This window comes from Malaclemys terrapin, chromosome 2 (genome assembly GCF_027887155.1).
Source record: "Malaclemys terrapin pileata isolate rMalTer1 chromosome 2, rMalTer1.hap1, whole genome shotgun sequence".
Taxonomy (NCBI): Eukaryota; Metazoa; Chordata; order Testudines; family Emydidae; genus Malaclemys; species Malaclemys terrapin.
Window position 1 is genome coordinate 262235025 of NC_071506.1, and position 22408 is coordinate 262257432.

General features: G+C 39.0%; 1 protein-coding gene across 2 annotated transcripts in view; it reads left to right on the plus strand.

Annotated features, from left to right (window-relative positions):
* PITRM1 (pitrilysin metallopeptidase 1) overlaps window positions 1-22408 on the plus strand; it is a 46784-nt gene that overhangs the window by 11420 nt on the left and 12956 nt on the right. For both annotated transcript variants that reach the window (XM_054020989.1, XM_054020990.1), the window contains exons 11-23: window positions 734-847; window positions 1342-1438; window positions 8093-8227; window positions 12307-12445; window positions 14000-14116; window positions 16126-16258; window positions 16745-16865; window positions 18269-18345; window positions 18730-18895; window positions 19012-19112; window positions 20196-20316; window positions 21505-21576; window positions 22288-22400. In XM_054020989.1, coding sequence (XP_053876964.1) covers window positions 734-847; window positions 1342-1438; window positions 8093-8227; window positions 12307-12445; window positions 14000-14116; window positions 16126-16258; window positions 16745-16865; window positions 18269-18345; window positions 18730-18895; window positions 19012-19112; window positions 20196-20316; window positions 21505-21576; window positions 22288-22400 — 1506 coding nt within the window. The remainder of the gene's footprint in view (window positions 1-733; window positions 848-1341; window positions 1439-8092; window positions 8228-12306; window positions 12446-13999; window positions 14117-16125; window positions 16259-16744; window positions 16866-18268; window positions 18346-18729; window positions 18896-19011; window positions 19113-20195; window positions 20317-21504; window positions 21577-22287; window positions 22401-22408) is intronic.

Here is a 22408-nt window from a genome sequence, read left to right on the forward strand (position 1 = left end):
AATTTGCGTGGCTCAGTTTTGGCATGCTGAATTTTAAGTGCAGTTGAGTTGATTTTCAGCAGTGCCGGTCCCCTACAGCTCCTATTACATTGGCTTCTGTTGGAATTGTAGGATGTTCAGGACTTCTGAAAATGGGACCTTAGGTTTCTAGAGTTGAGCCCTAAAGTTAGTCACTTGTGAAAACTTGGACTACAGTTTCTTTATCTCAGTTTCCCTAAATCTATTGAGTCACTGAGACATAAATATGGAACCCCCAAAGTATCATCTCTGTACTCAATTTTCGAAGACTGCTATATGAAGACTAAATTGTAGATGCCTTCTACTCACGGTCATAAGTAAAATGTACATGTTGGTTTAAAAAGTGTTTTCCTCTTGGTATCTGCCATGTAAATAAAATTATATAAATACAGAAAAATCTTCTGTATTTGAAAACACTAATACAGATTAATTCCAAGATTTTTCTGTCTTGCCTAATTTACTTTTGGTTCTCTAGCTGTATTTCATTCTTTAGTTTGAACCATGGCTGAAACTTTTGAAAACAGTGTAACATTCCTACTGAAATTGAAAAATAAATAGCTGAAGATTTTGGCTCCTTGCCTTTTTGTTAGGTTTTTTCTTTTCCACCTTAGTCTATATCTTGTAAATTTTTTCTTTTTGCATTCATTAACTAGTTATTACTTTTCTGTGTAAAAGTTTCAGTACCTACCGCTGGAATAAATGTTTTTTATTCTAGGTTTAATGGCTGCACGAGAGAGGCTTACTTCAGTGTAGGCCTGCAGGGAATTGCTGAGAAAGACATTGAAACAGTCAAACAAATTACTGCTAGAACAATAGATGAAGTTATTGAGTGAGTAATCTTAAAATTCTTGAAGTATTCTTTCAGCAAAAACTATTTCTAGAAGTATATTTTTAAAATATCAATTATTTTTTAAATGTATGAAAACTACACTAAAGTAGCAATTTTCAAAGGTTCAGTACTTTTAAGAACTAATCTTATTTCTTGCCCCTCCCCCCTGCTTCCTTAAATTCTTGTCCTATAGTGTACCCCCACCATAATATTTAGGAGTTAATAGTGCTGTTTCATTAAATGACACACCATGATATTACTTCATATCAGTTTTATTCTATATGATACATATTAAGTACCAATGCTTCATCAATACTGTAATTCATTTTCATGTCTTTATTTATGATTAGTAGCATATTAATGGGTGCATGCATACTTGTGTGTGTGTGTATATATAAAATGTGTGTGTGTATACACGTATATATATTGTGTGTAGTATGTATGTATACAACTCCCCTGCATCTATATAAAAAAAAAAAATTCTTTTCCCAAAGAAAAGGATTTGAGGAAGAGAGGATTGAAGCTCTACTTCACAAAATTGAAATCCAGATGAAGCATCAGTCTACAAGTTTTGGACTTGCCCTGACATCAGTAAGTGCTCCTTTTTTCTGAATAGGAAAAATGTCAGTTTTCAACAGTGTCTTAGAATTCTGGGTCAGATTTTGCAAGGCCTTTCTCATACAGACCTTCTACTGAAATCTTTTTTTTTTTTTTGTCTCCCTTCCTTCCTTCCCCTCAATATTAACAAAGGTCTGTCATCATTAGACTTTGTAGAGTAACTCTTCACTTAGAGTTACTCTAATGATACTAGCAAATCCCCAGACCCATACTTCTCTCCGGAAATGTGCATCCTGGTTAACGTTGTTTTGTTGCTGATCAATTAGGGAACAGGCTTGTTTAAAGTTGTGCAATGCTCCCTTATAACGTCGCCTGTTTTGCCCACTGCTTGCAGGAAGAGCAGTCCATTGGAGCTAGCAGGTGGGGGCTTGGAACCAGGATGGACCAACAGCCCCCCTACCAATTCCCTGCTCCCCTAAGTTCCCTGTGCGGCAGCCGCCCAGCAGGCTATCAATTGCTGGCAGTTCAGCTGTCCCTCCCATCACTGCCATGTGCTGCTCCTGCCCTCTACCTTGGAGCTGCTCCCGGGAGCCTCCTGCTTGCTATGTGGGCGGAGGGGGGGGGAGAAAGAGGGGATATCAGGGTGTCCCTCTCCCCCCGTTCCTATACCCCACTTCCCCATCTCCATGGCCAGGGGGCGGGGAACGACACGACAGGGCTCAGGATGGAGGGAGCTTCCTGGGAGCAGCTGCTGTCTCAACTTGCTGATCTACTTAAGGAGGCAGTGTACTTAGAGTGGGGTCAGCCTACTTAAAGAGGCAATGCTCATCTCTCTCTCTCCCACAGGGGGTGTGTCTCTGTCTGCCATAGTCTCCCCTCCCTCCATTCGTGCTGCCTTGTAGAGTGTGAGGCTACATTAACAACAATGGGTTAACCCTTGAGGGCTCAGCCAAAAGCTAGTTCATCATTTAGCAGTAAGGCATTCCCTGGGAAATATCCCACCGTCTTCCACCTTCTGACTTCACCACCTCAACCAAGCTTCACGATCATCATCGCTGTGTACAGTATTAAATTGTTTAAGTCGCATTTTTCAGGAACAGAACTACAATGTTAACGAGGAGTTACTGTATTAGTTGCTTAATTTAGGGCTCAATCCCCTAATGTTTACACGATTAGGTCCACTGGAATTGCTTGCTTGGGTAGCGATTTCTCCTGGGTTTGTAAACTCAGGGCATGGACTTATACATTTGTAAGGCCTCTTGCACCCCATAGCGCTATATAAATAATGACTGATTACTTGGTCCCCTGTACTTAGTTTTGCTGCTGTAATTAAAATTCATAGTTTAAACATGAAAATATGCCCTGGCTTGAATATTTACCTAAAATTTCCTCATAGAAGCAATTGTAGAGATGAGCCCCCTAGAAAATGTGGGTGGCTCTGAAGAACCCTGAGAAGCCTTTGTAAAGTGGGGGCTCTGTGAGGATCTGCAGGAGAGGTGGAATATTTCACATTCTGCCTTTCCCAGTGATCAACTCCTCTGCTGTCTCCTATTCTGCTACACCCTGTTTCCACTTGTCCACTATCCCTCACTTTGCTGTCACCCTTCTTGTCTTCACCACCGTGCCCTCCCCCACTTTGCTAGGACTCTCTAAATCCTGTTCTCCACTATGTAATCCAAGTTCCATGCTTTCTCCAGCCTGTAAATCTCACCTGTGGACCTCCCCAAGATCCAAAGGAAGTGAGCATTTTAGGAGGTCTTCTAGAGTGGGATAGTGGGGTTACCAGGAGAGTTGGGGAGGGGACAGCAGCAAGAGAATACATTTAATAGAATAATCAAATCAAACTTAATTTAAAATGTTTCCCTGTTCTTTTCAAGTTAGGATCTGGCAAAAAGAGCGTTATAAATTTCTCACTATGGTGATCAACCTAAATGTTTGATTTTTTTTAAAATGTCTTCAGCTTTTCTGATTAAATTCTTTTTCAAAAAACCCTCTTTTTAATTGATAAGACTTGCAAGCAATTAATTTGAAGTTTGAGGATTATCTCTGCAAGAAAATACTCTAGAAACGTACTTTATTTAAAAGAAAAATAATCTGCTTAAGTCTCCAGCAGTAACATCCCATATTAATCTCTCCATATTTCTATTAATAATAAAAATGGAAATAACTTCAAGTTTTCTAGGATGATTGTTTAAAAACACTAGATCTTAGCGGAAGTTCAGTACAGTAACTGAGTTCTCGCTTTTCTTTTGTTAATTTCTTGTTATAACAATGACAAAAAAGCAAAAATTAGATTTGTTGAACTTGGAAACCTTAATTTTAGAGTGAAATCATACAGGATTTTTTTTTTTAACAGCGTTTGTAGAGACGCATTGAAACTGTCAAATGAATTATTGCTAGAACGATCAGAGTTAATGAGTGAGTAATGTTACATTCTTCCAAATCTTGAAGTATTTTTTGGAACAATAACAGTTTGTATTAAAAGTTTGTAGAAAAATTTACCGCTGCCAAGACCTAACCTACCTGTTTTTCAATTGATATTTCCTTTGCTTGAAGTTTTTGGTGAGGAACTCACATTGGTCTTATAATGGAAGCCAGTTGCAACCTTAACTATGGAGTGATTATCATCACCCAACAATAATTACTTTGAGTATATGGGAATGTTCTTTGAAACAGAAAGTTCCTATGGTGGTATTAAATATTTTTTAGAGTTTTGACAGATAAGAACATAGGACTGGCCATACTGGGTCAGACCAAGGGTCCATCCAGCCCAGCATCCTGTCTGCCGACAGTGGCCAATGCCAGGTACCCCAGAGGGAGTGAACCTAACAGGCAATGATCAAGTGATCTCTCTTCTGCTATCTGTCTCCACCCTCTGACAAACAGAGGCTAGGGACACCATTCCTTACCCATCCTGGCTAATAACTATTAATGGACTTAACCTCCATGAATTTATCTAGTTCTCTTTTAAACCCTGTTATAGTCCTAACCTTCACAACTCCACAGTTTGACTGTGCGCTGTGTGAAGAAGAACTTCCTTTTATTTGTTTTAAACCTGCTGCCATTAATTTCATTTGGTGGCCCCTAGTTCTTATATTATGGAAACAAGTAAATAACTTTTCCTTATCCACTTTCTCCACATCACTCATGATTTTATATACCTCTATCATATCCCCCCTTAGTCTCCTATTTTCCAAACTGAAAAGTCCTAGCCTCTTTAATCTATCCTCATATGGGACTCATTCCAAACCCCTTCTCTGAAGCTTTTCTAATGCCAGTATATCTTTTTTGAGACGAGGATACCACATCTGTACGCAGTATTCAAGATGTGGGTATACCATGGATTTATATAAGGGCAATAAGATATTCTCCGTCTTAGTCTCTATCCCTTTTTTAATGATTCCTAACATCCTGTTTGCTTTTTTGACTGCCGCTGCACACTGCATGGAGGTCTTCAGAGAACTATCCACTATGACTCCAAGATCTCTTTCCTGATTAGTTATAGCTAAATTAGCCCCCCATCATATTGTATGTATAGTTGGGGTTATTTTTTCCAATGTGCATTACTTTACATTTATCCACATTAAATTTCATTTGACATTTTGTTGCCCAATCACTTAGTTTTGTGAGATCTTTTTTAAGTTCTTCACAGTATGCTTTGGTCTTAACTATTGTGACAAAGTTCCTCCTCTATCTTGGTGGGTCCTGTGCTTATTGGCAGATTTTCTTGCCTCAGAGATTCACCATGTGGGTTGGGGAACAGCCCAGAGACCTTCCCCTCTGGAAGAACCCACAGTCCAGGTCAATTGGGAGGTTTGGGGGGAAGCCGGGCCCGCCCTCTACTCCGGGTTCCAGTCCAGGGCCCTGTGGAATGCAGCTGTCTATAGTGCATCCTGTAACAGCTGCAATGACAGCTACAATTCCCTGGGCTACTTCCCCATGGCCTCCTCCAAACACCTTCCTTATTCTCACCACAGGACCTTCCTCCTGGTGTCTGATAACACGTGTGCTCCTCAGTCCTCCAGCAGCACACCCACACCCTCACCCTCTCAGCTCCTTGCACCTCTTGCTCCCAGTTCCTCACACTCACACCACAAACTGAAGTGAGCTCCTTTTTAAAACCCAGGTGTCCTAATTAGCCTGCCTGTCTTAACTGGTTCTAGCAGGTTTCTGATTACTCTAGTGCAGCCCCTGCTCTGGTCACTCAGGGAACAGAAAACTACTCATCCAGTGACCAGTATATTTGCCCTCTACCAGACTCCTGTACCCCACTGGTCTGGGTCTGTCACACTATCTTGAGTAGTTTAGTATCATCTGCAAACTGCCACTTCACTGTTTACCCCTTTCTCCAAATCATTTATGAATAAGTTGAGTAGGATTGGTCCTAGGACTGACCCTTGGGGAACACCACTAGTTACCCCTCTCCATTCTGAAAATTTACCATTTATTCCTACCCTTTGTTCCCTGTCTTTTAACCAGTTCTCAATCCATGAAAGGATCTTCCCTCTTATCCATGACAACTTAATTTACGTAAGAGCCTTTGGTGAGGAACCTTGTCAAAGGCTTTCTGGAAATCTAAATATACTATATCCACTGGGTTCCCCTTGTCCACATGTTTGTTGACCCCTTCAAAGAACTCTTAATAGATTAGTAAGACATGATTTCCATTTACAGAAACCATGTTGACTTTTGCTCAACAATTTATGTTCTTTTGTGTATCTGAGAATTTTATTCTTTACTATTGTTTCAACTAATTTGCCCGGTACTGACGTTAGACTTACCAGTCTGTAATTGCCAGGATCATCTCTAGAGCCCTTTTTAAATATTGTCGTTACATTAGCTGTCTTCCAGTCATTGGGTACGGAAGCTGATTTAAAGGACAGGTTACAAACCATAGTTAATAGTTTTGCAATTTCACATTTGAGTTCTTTCAGAACTCTTGGGTGAATGCCATCTGGTCCCGGTGACGTATTACTGTTAAGTTTATCAATTAATTCCAAAACCTCCTCTAATAACACTTCAAGCTGTGATAATTCCTCAGATTTGTCACCTATAAAGGACAGCTCAGGTTTGGGAATCTCCCTAACAACCTCATCCATAAAGACTGAAGCAAAGAATTCATTTAGTTTCTCCGCAATCACTTTATCGTCTTTAAGTGCTCCTTTTGTATCTCGATTGTCCAGGGGCCCCACTGGTTGTTTAGCAGGCTCCCTGCTTCTGATGTATTTAAAAAACATTTTGTTATTACTTTTTGAGTTTTTGGCTAGCTTTTCTTCAAACTCCTTTTTGGCTTTTTGTATTAGATTTTTACACTTAATTTGGCAGTGTTTATGTTCCTTTCCATTTACCTCACAAGGATTTGACTTCCACTATTTAAAAGATGCCTTTTTATCTCTCACTGTTTCTTTTACATGGTTGTTAAGTCATGGTGGCTCTTTTTTAGTTCTTTTACTGTGTTTTTTAATTTGGGGTATACATTTAAGTTGGACCTCTATTGTGGTGTCTTTGAAAAGTGTCCATGCAGGTTGCTGGGATTTCACTCTAGTCACTGTACCTTTTAATTTCTGTTTAACTAGCTTCCTCATTTTTGCATAGTTCCGCTTTCTGAAATTAAATGCTACAGTGTTGGGCTGTTGAGGTGTTATTCCCACCACAGGAATGTTAAATGTTGTTATATTATGGTCACTATTTCCAAGCAGTCCTGTTATAGTTACCTCTTGGACCAGATCCTGCGCTCCACTCAGGACTAAATCGAGAATTGCTTCTCTCCTTGTGGGTGCCTGTACCAGCTGCTCCAAGAAGCAGTCATTTATACGCTTAGGACACCTACTAGTATTATCCTTTTTTAAGAAAATGAAAATGGAGAACTGTAGAAAACATAATTTTGATAAATGAAGTTCAAGAATAATTTTTCTTCATTTATTTAACATTTGCTTTATAGTGTACTTTATTTCAAGTCCCCTCCTCCCCCATGTGTTTCTTCTACTGAACAGAAACTATCAATCTCTTCAGTTCTGGTTCTTGTAGAGTGTGTTGGTCAACTTTCAGTAGTAGTTTCACAAATTTTAAAATTAATAACTCCTCCCACATAAGTCCTAACAACGAAAACAAAACCTCCAAAACAAAAAGGCTTAGCAGATTTCTTCTTATAAAATCATATCTACTTTAACAGTGGTCCCATTTAAACGCAAAACTGAGTTATGTAAAAAACAGTCGTTTTTTTAGGCTGAAAAATTCCTACAAATGTGTAGTTGACTGTAGAATCTGATCTCTCTTGGCAGTTCTGGTTCAATTTTACTTTTTCCATGTCCTTCCTCCCAGTTGGACTGAATATTTGTTTATTCTAAAAAGTAAGGGGATGGGTGAGATCTGGGCTAAGGGGGAAGAATGTGACAAAAGACTCCTCAAGGTGAAAACTTGGAAAATTGGGAGCTGCCAAGGTAACTTTTTTTGAGGCGGGGGAGGGAGGGAAATAACCCCGATGTCCCTTTTAACAAACAATAGTGTCGCTTTTATTTTGATGTACATATCAAATGGCAGTATTACTGAAGTGCTGCATGTTGCTTGTCTGCTATAAATATATAAACAAGACTGGTAATGTGTGTGTTCTGGAATAAGCAAGCCAATCCATGAAATGCCTGTGTGTGCAGTTAAATGTCATGTTTATCTAATTTCTTGTCAATCAAGTACATAGCTTCCTGCTGGAATCATGAAGGAGACCCTGTGGAACTTTTGAAGATTGCAGACAAAGTGACTCAGTTCAGACAGCACCTCAAGGAAAACCCAACATTTCTTCAAGAAAAAGTTAAACAGTATTTTAAGGTAAGGAGACTAAAGAAAAATATTAATACTAATATTTATACTTAATTAATTATAATTATAATTAATACTAATACTCTTTTAATACTAATTTCTGTACCAGACTGATTGAGCCTGTGACAGTAGTACTAGCTTCAGGCCTCTTGATTTTTTCATAACTATAGAACCCATTATTGCAGGTAGCTTAAATGTCAGCATTTACAGATGGAGTCCATTCATCATATATACTGTAAAACTTTGGCAAAAATAGGCGGTAGCTTCATTTTGAAATGTCCAACTAAAGTGTGTACATGAACTCTGGGCAAAATGCAAATATGAAATTATGCTGGGTACAATTCAGCCTGCTGAACAGCTGTGTCCTGGGGTGCCTTTTACACTACTTCACTGTGAGAGCAGTCATTCCTGGCCTTGCTCACACACAGCCTCTAGCATGTAAATTATTCCCAGCTGAGTTATATGAGTGCTCCTAGCCAGCCACTCCTTAATTGTATTGCAGAATCACACTAGCAAATCCCCAGACCCATACTTCTCCCCAGAAATGTGCATCTTGTACTGCCCAGCTCTTTCCTTCTGTATAGTGGAAGCTCATAAAAAAATCTGTCATTTCATTAATAGAAAATGATATGCACAAATCTTGTTATCCCAAATGAAGTTTCTCAAACACTTCAGTCCAAACACACAGTGGTTTAGATAAAAGAAACAAGTTTATTAACTACAAAAAGATAGATTTTAAGTGATTACAAGTAATGAGGCATAAAAGTCAGAATTGGTTACAAAGAAATAAAAAGTAAAAAACAGGCTCTCACCATATGGAATTGATTTGCAAACTAGATACAATCAATTTAGGATTGAATAAGGACTGGGAATGGCTGAGCCATTACAAACACTGAATCTATCTCCCCTTGTAAGTATTCTCACACTTCTTATCAAACTGTCTGTACTGGGCTAGCTTGAATATCACTTCAAAAGTTTTTTTTCTCTTACTTAATTGGCCTCTCAAAGTTGGTAAGACAACTCCCACCTGTTCATGCTCTCTGTATGTGTGTGTATATATATATCTCCTCAATATATGTTCCATTCTATATGCATCCGAAGAAGTGGGCTGTAGTCCACGAAAGCTTATGCTCTAATAAATTTGTTAGTCTCTAAGGTGCCACAAGTACTCCTGTTCTTTTTGTGGATACAGACTAACACAGCTGCTACTCTGAAACCTCTCACCATATGTTTACAGCAGTCTGGCTGGATTTTCTCCCAGTTCAATGATGCTTCTTTTGTCTTTCAAATGTTTATGATGCCATGAGTAGAGATGAGGCTTGAGGTGATAGTCCATTTGATTGTGTTGACATCTAGCTGAGATGTCAGTTTGCCTTTTGTCTCTGAGGAAATGGTTTGGGCTGTTTCCCTAGATTTGGAATATGTCTTAGTAACATCTTACAGTAGAATCATATAACTTTATATATAATGATGCCACACATATTAAGAACATAAGAATGGCCATACTGACCAGACCAAAGGTCCATCCAGCCCAGTATCCTGTCTGCCGACAGTGGCCAATACCACGTGCCCCAGAGGGAGTGAACCTGACAGGTAATGATCAAGTGATCTCTCTCCTGCCATCCATCTCCACCCTCTGACAAACAGAGGCTAGGGACACCATTCCTTACCCATCCTGGCTAATAGCCATTAATGGACTTAACCTGCATGAATGTATCTAATTCTAGCCGTAGCCTTCACAACCTCCTCAGGCAAGGAGTTCCACAGGTTGACTGTGCGCTGTGTGAAGAAGAACTTCCTTTTATTTGTTTTAAACCTGCTGCCCATTAATTTCATTTGGTGGCCCCTAGTTCTTATATTATGGGAACAAGTAAATAACTTTTCCTTATTCACTTTCTCCACTCCACTCATGATTTTATATACCTCTATCATCTCCCCCCTTAGTCTCCTCTTTTCCAAGCGGAAACGTCCTAGCCTCTTTAATCTTTCCTCATATGGGACCCGTTCCAAACCCCTAATCATTTTAGTTGCCCTTCTCTGAACCTTTTCTAATGCCAGTATATGTTTTTTTGAGATGAGGAGACCACATCTGTACGCAGTATTCAAGATGTGGGCGTACCATGGATTTATATAAGGGCAATAAGATATTCTCTGTATTATTCTCTATCCCTTTTTTAATGATTCCTAACATCTTGTTTGCTTTTTTGACTGCCACTGCACACTGCATGGACGTCTTCAGAGAACTATCAATGATGACTCCAAGATCTCTTTCCTGATTAGTTGTAGCTAAATTAGCCCCCATCATATTGTATGTATAGTTTGGGTTATTTTTTCCAATGTGCATTACTTTACATTTATCCACATTAAATTTCATTTGCCATTTTGTTGCCCAATCATTTAGTCCTGGTCTACACTGGGGGTGCGGGGGTGATGGTGGGGAGATCGATCTAAGTTATGCAACTTCAGCTACGTGAATAAAGTAGCTGAAGTCAACGTACTTGGATCGACTTACCGTAGTGTCTTCACCGCGGTGAGTCGACCACTGCCGCTCCCCTGTCGACTCTGCCTGTGCCTCTCGCGCTGGAGTACAGGAGTCAACAGGAGAGGAGTCGGGGGTTGATTTATCGTGTCTAGAGTAGACGTGATAAATTGATCCCTGCTGCATCGATAACTGTCTGCCGATCCGGTGGGTAGTGTAGACATACCCTTAGTTTTGTGAGATCTTTTTGAAGTTCTTCACAGTCTGCTTTGGTCTTAACTATCTTGAGCAGTTTAGTATCGTCTGCAAACTTTGCCACCTCACTGTTTACCCCTTTCTCCAGTTCATTTATGAATAAGTTGAATATGAATAATATTTTACCAGGACAATAATGATTAGTGAATTATGAGTTTTCAAATGATACCTCATGAGGCATACTTTGTACAAAATTTATCCTAGTCTTATAAAAGTGGTGAACATAGGGGTCCAGTCTGTCACAGCAAGTAATTTCAGTTCCTGTTGCTAGCAATTTTTTTGTAATTATCAAAGGACAGCGCTGTGAAGCGCGAGTGTAGTCGCGCCGCCAGTGCTGCGAGAGCTCTCTCGCAGCGCTGTATGTACTCCACCTCTCCAAGGGGAGTAGTTTGCAGCGCTGCGAGCGAGCGTGCAGCACTGCAGGCGCTGACTACACTGGTGCTGTACAGCACTGCGCTCGGGCGGGGCGTGATGGGGGCGTTTTCACACCTCTGAGCGCAGCAAGTTTCAGCGTTGTACAGCGCCAGTGTAGCCAAGTATTGATAGTGGGTCTCCGAAGCAAGTGTATCTTGACCTTTTTAAACTAATATTTTAAACGGACAGTTTTCCCATGTTCACTGTGTCCTTTTAATAGCCTCCCCAATATTATATAAAATGGAAACAATTTGAGTTGTATGATTAAAATTCACAGTAAATCTATCAGCTCTCTGCTTCAGAGTAGAAAACAAAGTATTTAATAGCAATTATGAAATTTGCACAATGCAGGTGGGCTCCCAAGCAGGAGAACTGGCGTTATTCATTGCACCTCTGAGACTGGATTTCAGGTGGCTGTGTAGGATACGTCTACCCTCTTCGTGGTTTGGAGCTCCATTTCATGTGGACTCTGAGCTCTTGCTCTTAGGTTGACAGCGGGATGTGCCTGGGGAAAGGGCCTAATTAGGCTGCTCTACCTATCCTAGCACATTAGTTAGCTGTATTTTCTAGGACATTCGTGTCTCTGGCCTTGTCTATGAGAAAGTCACACTGGTGTATTTTATATTGATTTAATTAGACCAGTGACCAATATGTCATTGAGGGATGATGGCTGCTCAAATGTCACAGAAGGCTGCTTATACTCATTCTTGTGGCTATGTGCATCCTTTCCTACCCCTTATTTAGTAATTCATCAAAGGGCAGGATTTTGCCTGAAAGAAATAATGAGACCTTAAGTGGCTTCAGATGGTATGCAAGCAAAATAATATGCATGCGGCATATATCTGCTTGGTGATGGCAATAATCTAGGGATCTGAAGATGAAAGGGAGGAAGAAACAGTCCTTAAACTTAATATTTTGTTATGGGAATGTATTTGTACAGGATAATCCACATAGATTGACTCTGTCGATGAGTCCAGATGAAAGCTACTATGAAAAACAAGCAAAATTGGAAGCAGAAAAACTGAAACAAAAGGTTAATGCTCTTTCTGAAGAAGAGAAGAAACAAACGTATGAAAAAGGTTAGCATCTTGTAAAGCTTTTTTAGTTCTGATAATGGTTTAAAAAAATGACAACCAGCTATTTTATTTGTCACTTGTAGAATATTTACAGTTCTTTGATATATACCAGAAGTCCATCAGTATTTGTTTTGAAAGTGGAAGACTTTACTGTTGGTTTTTTTTGTTATTTTTAGTAAACTGTGTGTGCTCGAATGTGCATGCAAAAGACAAATGTATGGTTAAAGACATCACCAATATATTCCACTATTTAGAGTACTTTCCACTTAAAAAAGGAAGAAATTGATCAGAGCCTTGGAGGAGAGGGGGAAGGCAATGTTCTTTTTAATATAACCTGCTAATACTAGAAACATATAGTGAACTTGCTCTCAAAACAGCAGACATATCATCAGTTCCATCACTGTTGTGAGGGAAGTTTGTATGAGCCAGTGAGAAGACCTATATAACACTTCTGAAGAGCTTGAGCTTTCTTATTGTTTCCAGCCTCTTTTGCTTACAAAGATAACTTTCAGAATGTGAACTGATGCAATGATGTCTTTTTCAGGCTGCAGATTGTAGTCTCTCTAACATTGTAATCTACTCCAGCAGCTCCTCAGTGAAATTAACAGGACTTGGAATCTGTGTGCAACTGTGAAACATACAAACATCATGTTAGTTACACTCATGGTACTTGGGAAAGCTATAAACATCAGAAGAAGGGCAGGCTATAAAGTACAGTATTCACCAAGGAAAAGGGAAACAAAATCTAGAAGAGTAGAGAAGCTGAGATACTGCTTCAGAGTAGTCTGGAGGTTCTGGGCTTGGGAAAAGGAGAGCAGCTTAAAATTTAAATTCTGGAGATATACCTATCTCATAGAACTGGAAGGGACCCCGAAGGGTCATCAAGTCCAGCCCCCTGCCTTCACTAGCAGGACCAAGTACTGATTTTTGCCCCAGATTCCTAAGTGGCCCCCTCAAGGACTGAACTCACAACCCTGGGTTTAGCAAGCAGGCCAATGCTCAAACCACTGAGCTATCCCTTCCCCCAAAAGCTTTCTAGCAACTAGGTGAGGTTGCCTACATTATAAGGTGAACTTGAGGGGTTTTTAAACAACCACTAGCTAGAGGTGGATATAAAAGAGAGGTTGAGGTTTTTCAAACAAACTAACTGATTTAGCCACACAACATGTAGCAATGTCCGGAGAAAGAATTCCAGGTGGATACTGAGCTTTTCACCTGAAAGCTGTGTTGCTATTAGGCGGAAGTCTTTGACATCTGGCTGGTAGGTGTCTGGTAAATTTTTCGAGCTCTGGATCACGAGCTATCATAAAAAAGGGTGGAGATAGAAACACTTTATTCTGTTCGGATGGTGATGGATTTTGTGTGATGCCCTCTGATGTGCATTTCAGTAAAATACAGTGACACTAATAGTTTGCAGGAGCTGTTGGGAATGGGAAATATCACTCTTATCTGCCACAGAAATGTTTTTTTTTTCCCCTTAGCTACATAATTTCACTGGGTTTTGATAGCTTTTATTGGAAACCTTTAAGCATTAATCTTAATATTCCGCTTTATTAGGTTTGGAATTAATTGCTCTTCAAAGCAAACCTCAGGATACCTCCTGTCTCCCGGCTCTAAAAGTATCTGACATTGAGCCTACAATCCCATTCACTGAGTTGGAGATGGCATTTGCAGGTTAGTGTATTTAAATCTTTTATAAAATGAAGGAACAGTTTAATTTGCATTTTACCTTGAGAAGTAGAATGAACGGGAAATCAAAAGGCTTCATATATTTGGCAATATATTGGTTCAGACTTAGGCTTTTATTCCATATCCCTAAATCCAGGTTGCTCTAAGATGGTTGCAACACTTGAAATACAATAAATAGTGTAACTCTACCTATCTGGTCCAGGAGCTGTTCTGTAAATTGACGGAGAATGAGTAATAGTAGATTACTTGTATTAATTATAAGAAGATTAATTGTAGAATTGTAGAAAAATCCTGAAAGTGATATTGGATTGCACAAAATTTTCAATGGGAGCCGTTCTGCAAAACAGCAGCCTTTGACAGCAGCAGTCGAAATGGACTAGAAGTACATGTGTCTCAGATTCCCAAATTGCCTTGTGTCATCTGTTAGCATAGGCTATAGAACAGAATCTGCTGCTTTAGCAACTAAAAGTGGTAAGAAACATTATCCATCAGACTGAAATCACTAAATTGAATAGAGGAAAACCAAACAGGTGTATACTGAATAGCTGTTGTTTTGTTGCCCATTGCTAGCAAGTGAATATAATCTCCCAGTTATTACAGGAACCTGTACAGAATGAAAAATTACATTGGCCATCCACTAAATATCACCACTGGGCAGAATTCCAAAAAGTACCTGTTTCTCTGGTGAGAAATGGAATGGTATTTCTTTCAAAACTTAAATGTCATCATTGAGACCAATGCATAATTTAGTCAACCTACATTGTTGTGGTAACACATTATAATAATTAGAAAACACTTTTATAACAATAATTTTATAATTAATTGTAATGAACTAAAACACCTCTGCCTCTAAGAATATGTTGAAGGATCAAATTCTGGTCCCAGAGGAGCATGTGAGAGCTGCTGACTATTAAAGGCAGTTGGGTAGTTTGATACAAAAAATTGAGTTACTTCAGGCAATCAGAGTTCAGAAATGTTTGGGTTTGTCTCAGTCATGTTGTTCCCTGAGTTTTGATAAATATTGATTTATGCAATCATGCTATAGGTTCCTTAGTAAGCATACTTCTTTGTGTACATAGCTCTCTATTGTCACCTCTATGCCACCTCAGTTTCTCTCTCATTTCAGCACAAGCAACCCCTCCCCCCAATTTACTTAAAATGGGGGAGGAGGAAAATAAAGCAAAGAAAATGGGGCTGAAAATTGCTTTTTCTGGGTTTTTTTAAATGATTGTTTCCTTCTTTTTCTCCTTCCCCCTCTTCTCCTGTACTTCTCCAAACAATACCCTCCTTTTTTTCCCACAGGTCAGCAAGACTCTTGTCTCCACATCAATAACTACAATATATTTGAGTTTTCCACTGGTTTTGTTTACAATGAAAACATCACAGCTATTCTTTGGAGATGATGGGGTCAAGGGGAAAAAGGGACAAAGGGTTCCTTAGTGCAGTTTTCAAAAACAGTTTGCCTTTCAGTTGTTTGACTGCTTTCTCTTATTCTTGTATGCAGTGGTGTTGTAGCTGTGTCAGTCCCAGGATATTAGAGAGACAAGGTGGGTGAAGTAATATCTTTTATTGGACCAACTTCTGTTTGGTGGGAGAGACAAGCTTTCGAGTTACACAGACCTGAAGAAGAACTCCATGTAACAAAAGGTTTTCTTTCTCTCTCTCTCACCAACAGTAGTTTATTGGTCCAATAAAAATATATTACCACACCTACTTTGTCCTTCTCTGACTCTAAAATTTAAATATTTAATGATCTTTCTCAATATGGTAATTTGGAAGGTGATTCCTACTGAGTATAACTATATACTGGCCTAGAAAACTCATGATTCAATCCAGGACTCATAACAATACCTTCAATTAAAACAGAAAGTGGCTTCCTATTACCTTTGCAGTGTCAAAAATAACTCTAGTATAAAGTCCTTTTGGCAAATGTCATAGTTACGATGTGCTCAAAGTGAGGGATGCAGACAGCAATGTTCTTCTTTTGTTTATAGCTGATGAAATCCCTGTCCAGTACTGTGCTCAGCCGACCAATGGGATGGTATATTTCAGAGCTGTTTCCAGCTTGAACACACTTCCAGAGGAACTCAAACCATATGTGCCACTCTTCTGCAATGTCATTACTAAGTAAGATAATTTAGTGTATTTAAAGCTGTGAGGATGATATGATGTGTTACAATACATGGAAATAATATTGATAGAAAGCAATCGTTCTAGGAATTGTTCACTATCTCTACCTCTGCTTTCTGTAATTTCAGTGATGCTTCAATAGTACAAATAATGTTGATTATGGAGGAGGGTCTGAGACAGTTAGCCAGTAAGCTTGTAAACCACTTTATTTATCAAATACAAAATAGTGTATTAAAAATGTATTTTAATTTTTTTCTTTGTTTAATAGCATATATTGGGTATTTGCTGACATTTAAAAAAAAAACAACTAGTGTCTTTATTAATTAAAAAAACCCATGTATTTGATAATGCCTCAGATTACTTAACTTTACCCTTCTAAGTTACATTGTGTATTTGTATTGGACAACTTGGATTGTTTCTGGTTTTACTATATGATTGAACTCGGTGAAAATAAAACACTACTTTTTTTTTTTTTTTTTACAGAATGGGCTGTGGAGCCCTTGGTTACAGAGAGCAAGCCCAGCAAATAGAGCTAAAAACAGGTGGCATGTCTGTCAGCCCACACATCATTTCAGATGATTCACATCTGGATGCGTATGAACAGGTAAATCATAACAAAATATATGCTGCTGTATTACACTGACTGCACTGTAGTTAAGGGTGGAGCAAAATTTCTCCATAAAGTAGGCGCTTAATGTTGAACACTTCAGTGATTTCAAATCACATTGGGCTGAAAATTGGTGTAGAAGTGAGCTTTTGTTGACTTAAGGAAAATATAAATTTCACCATCACAGTTATCCCAAAGGTAACGTTTTATCTTCAGATTGTTTTTATAATCTTTCTTACCACAGTATCCAAGTAGTGTAAAAAAGCTAAGGAACAAAAGATGTTTTCCTGTTTCAATTCTTCCGTGACAAAGGGGTATGGCATAATAAGTGTAGGACTTTTTAATATATATATAAACTTGGAAGGATTAGATTTTTGTCAGAAATCATTGATTTCACTGTACACACACAGACCAAAATACATTTCCATCGATGATAATAGAAATTTACAGATAGGCAAAGTAAGAAAAAAGTTGCTTGAAAATTTATTAGAGTTTGATATAAGGCTATTTACTTTATAGTTCGACATGTGATGTTGACAATTTGTGTTATAATGGTTAAAGTTTTAACAATTTGATTCTCAACATTTACGGTCATTAAAAAAATTGTCTGCCTCCTCAATAGTCTGATCTCCCCCATATCTCCCATTGTGACAATTTAAATTGATATAATTTTGAAAGTGCTTTAAAGATAGACATTGATATTGACAGGTATTATAAAATAATAAAAAAATAGAATGCTGCCAAACCTACATATGTAGTGCACTAGGAATGTATAGTTAACAAATATTCAACATTGAGTATTCATAGTCAAGCTCATAAAGGGTCAGACTTGTTAGGACTTCCCCACTTAACCCAATTAAGACTCTTAATTTTTCTTAATGTTGACCTGTTGTGGTCCTTTTCTCCTGCTGTAACTGCTGTGCAGTAGTTACTGCCCACAGTGTATGGAGAGAGGGGAACCAGTATATCTGAAGGGTTCTTTAGGGGATTAGATTAGGGACTCATTTGTAGGAGCTCTCATCCCCTGAACAGCTTTTTTTTGATCCAGAGTCCCACTGCCTTCCTTCTACACCACATTTAACTACCATCTGGATGTGATGGGCTGACATAGAGGCACAGAAGCTGACTCTTACTGGCACATGGGGCAGGATTTACCCTATAGTAGGGAAGGTACCGTTCATGTAGAGCTGTGTAACTACACCTCTTGTCTGCTCTGCAGTTTTAGCAGTGGGTCTCTCTTGAATAAAGTGTGAATCTGGTGGTTGTTCTGTGATGTAGGCCATTAGGCTGACACTGTAGAACCACTTTCATAAAATGCTACCACATGTTTCTCCAGCCTTTATTTCAGTTGTCTTCTATTCGTTTATCCTGTGTGTGAAGTATCTTCCTTTTTCCTTTAGGGTGTGCTCTTTTCTTCTCTGTGCCTGGATAGAAATCTGCCAGACATGATGCACTTATGGAGTGAAATCTTTAACAAGTAGTGTATTGGTTTTTTGTGTGTTTTTGGGCCCTCTTCTACTTTCCCCTCTCCCTCAAAATTTTTTTAAAAAGTTCCTACTTTATTTTTCTGGGGCAATTCTGATTTTGCATAACTTAATTTCAACATGCTCTAAATCAAAATAGTCTTCTCTCTATACAAACCATATTATGCGTTAATCAGCTGAATGGGTAAAGGCTAGTTTTAGAACTTATCACAATGAACCATGTAATACTTTAAAGTAGACTAGAACATTTCTGCATGAGATCTGGAGAATTCTTGTGTTTTTCTCCGTTGTTCCTTTGTCTGGGTTTTTCTTTTTTTCTTTTAATGAATTAGTACTATTGTAGCAAGTGACTTTTGTTTTCTCCCTTTCCGATACAGCCCACACTTTGAAGAAGAGGAGCATTTTAGAGTACTGGTTAAGATGACTGCACAAGAGCTGTCAAATGGAATTCCTGATTCTGGGCATTTATATGCATCTGTTCGAGCTAGCAAAACCCTTACACCTGCCGGAGAGTTACAAGAAATGTTTAATGGCATGGATCAGGTAAAGGGGAGGTGGTTCATTTAACTGGTGTCAAACTCTTATGTAATGCTGTGCTTATTTATGCTAATATATACACTACCTACACATTTGCTGATTATTTCTTCCCTCCTTTTCAGGTGAAACTGATTAAGCGAATTGCAGAAATGTCTGATATTAAACCAGTACTACGCAAACTACCACGCATTAAGAAATATTTATTAAACAGTGATAACATGAGGTGAGAACCTGCTAATGTTCCTTTTCTGTTAATAGTCAACGTCCTTACACTCATGTAATTCAGGTTGGAGAAGTTCCTGCTTCTAAACACAGTTGCCAACTTTCATGCGATTAATAAGCACCCCGACTTCCACAGTAAGCCAAAAATCAAGCTAAACCCATTTCAAAACAAGGCTAGAATAAACCAATCCCTAAGAACCCCAACACTCTGTGACTAGATCCCCTGGCGTACAGTCTGGGACTGTGGTAGGCCCACAGTGTACCCCTGACGCTAGCCCCTGCTTGCTGGGACCTGATCAAAAAAAAAAGCAGCAACAAGCTGCTACGAGCCAAACAAGCTACAAGCCAAAAACTAGCCAACAAGTAACTCACAAGCCAATTAAACCAAAACCAAGCCCAAGTTCTGTGTTTTAGGGTTTTTTTAAGTGGGTTTGGCCTGTCTGCTTCTAAGGAGAAATGGTGAGGTCTTGGACTCCACTTTGTATTTAAATATTGAGAAAGATGAATGAAATGCTAAAATCAAAATGCTTGCACTCAGGCACTGTAATTTCAAAAGTTACTACTGAAGTACTAAACTTGTTCTGAATTTGTTAATTTGCAGGATATTGTACCTTGATTTGGGGGCAGGGAAATGACCTAAGTATAGTTGTTTTTTTATTAAATGCAAGAATCTGTGGTAAGATCTAGTTGTAAAGAAAGAATTGGTAATAGTGGTGTGGAGAGATTGCCTTTTAAAGCTTAAACATAGTTTATCTGTCTCTCCAGGAATGCCAGGCTGTTAACAGAGTGCTAAGTTTGATGCTGTTGAACAAGTTTTGATTCACTGTCTTGGGAAAAGCAATGAGAATCTAATGGGAGTTTCTCGTGGCAGTGCACTGGTGGTATATTGCAGTCAGAATTGTCAATGCTTTCCTTATTTACAGCTGTAATTTGTCTTTATCATCAGGGTCACTCGCACAAAGATTTTCTGAGATTTGGATGCTTAAAAAAACGTGTACAAGGACGGGAAATAGTTGAAATTTAAAAGCTTGTAAAACTGCAAGAAACAGGTTACTATGTATAAGGGTTTTGTTTTTTTAAACAGATGTTCAGTGAATGCTACACCTCAACAGATGTCACAAGCATCTAAAGAAGTAGAAAACTTTTTAAAGGGCATCACTAGAAGCAAAAAAGAGAGAAAACCTGTTCGCCCCCATGTGATTGAGGTATGCAAAAAGATCTGATTTGTGAGTAAAATTGGTCATTAGCCTCTATTTTTGAGTTAATATACCGAATAAGATTAATAGTAGACAGACTAATGCTGTGTAGCATGCGAATGGAAGGCAAAAGGTTTGGTGAACTTATACGCATCCTGTCCATACAAAGAGGCTTGTGACTTCTCAAAGAGAAATCAGTTCCTTCGGTATGCAATGTGACCTTCAAACTGTTTGCCTAGCTAATGTGCACTTTTTACTGTTTAGTTATTCAACTCTGTGATGATGAAAATAGTTTATAATGCCAGCTAGTGTAAATATTTTCTGGGCAGAATATCAATCTGCTGGGCCACAAACTATTTATGTATTTAAGGGGTGGATGGAGATTTTAGGGAAAATCTAAAAGAGTAGCTTCTCACACCGCTAATGAAAAATGTGCTTCCTTCTGCCCCTGAACATCACAGCTTTCTTTTTTGGGCACCTCTCTAGGAGAATGTATAAACCTCTGTGTGGCTTCAGTGGTTGATTAGGTGGGGGTTGAACTTCTGATTTCAACTACTGGGACTTGTACTCCACACCCCGATTGCTGTTTCAGGTGTTGGGGAGGAGGGATTTTTTCCCCTCCCATCACGTGGGTCTTGTCACTTCTCTTTAGCTGAGCTCCATTTAAGATGTATTCCAGAGAGAGAGATCTTGTGCCATGCAGCTCCTCCAAACAGTCATTCAGCTGTAGAATAACTCCTTCCTGGGCTAGGACATCTAGCGAAGTGTTATACGTGCTCAGTGGTGGTCACGCTCAGGTGGAGCAAATTCTGATCTATGATCATGGACCATATAAGACAACTGAAATCAGTTTTAAGGACTGCGTCAAAGAGAGGAGTAATTTGTGTAAATCTCTTGTGCCGCTGCATGATAGAAGGGATTGAGAAGCCCACAGTCATTGTCTAAAGCCTGGCAATACAGCCCTTACGAATTTCAGGTTATCATATGGCACAGCTTTTTGCCAGGTTATCCATGAGATTAAGTCCATTTTAGTGTTTCCTCATAAATGCAAGGAGAAACAAGTAATCAAAATACCTTGATGTTTGTAGGGGAAGGAGGGCAAAAGGTGATGCATGACCCTAGGGGAAAAAACGGGAATTTTTGTAATATTCCTTATTCTGGCTTTTGAAACTCTAATACAAAGTCCTATATTTGTAGAAGTCTCCAGAGCTCATGCCTGTTGGAAGGGAAGGGCTTAATTGTTCACAAATCACAAGGAAACTAATTACTGTAAGTACAGTTTATTTGACTTTAGTTAATCATATTACTGATCTAATTGGCCCTTTTTATGGTTATTGCAGTGAACTGTACTCTCCAGTTATTCATGCTTAACTGAAATATGTTGTGCCTTCTCATCCTGCATTGTCATTGGATGCTGTTCTCGGAACTTCCAAGGCCTGTAGCCATGAAATCTGACCCTCGCCTCATCCTGACATGCTGCCTAAGCCTAGACTTCTTAATAGTTCCTCTTTTGGCTCTACTTGGCCCCTGATGGCTTCCTTTTACACAGACATCCCACCCCACCCCCAATTACTAAGAGTAATTTATTTTTGTATCTCAAGTTAGGTGGGATGAATGGTTAGTTCTGAAGGCATTGCAGAGAGGAGAGGGAACTCCTAATCCAGTAAGGTACAGGGATTGCATAACTGAGAATGTGTAGTGTGATGATGCAGTATTTGTACAACATCCCTGTGCTGTAGTAGACCAAGACAATTTCAGTATGTCTGATAATAGTATTACAAGGGGGCATGTGCACAGTTTCATCATTTTTTAACAAAATAACCAGTGCTAGGTTGAATGCGTGGGTGCTGGTGTTTGAGTGTGTCAGGCTCTTATTAAGAAGTATGCAATGGTGCTAATATTCTCAAATGAATGGACTGTTGTAGCTACTTAAAATCTCTAACTGCCATGTTAATCAACCCAGATGCAATTTTCTCTCAGGAGCCTACCTTCAAACCATGTCAGATGAAGACCCATTTTCTACTTCCCTTCCCAGTGAATTATGTTGGAGAATGCATTCGAACTGTTCCCTACACAGCTCCTGACTATGCAAGGTGGGAAA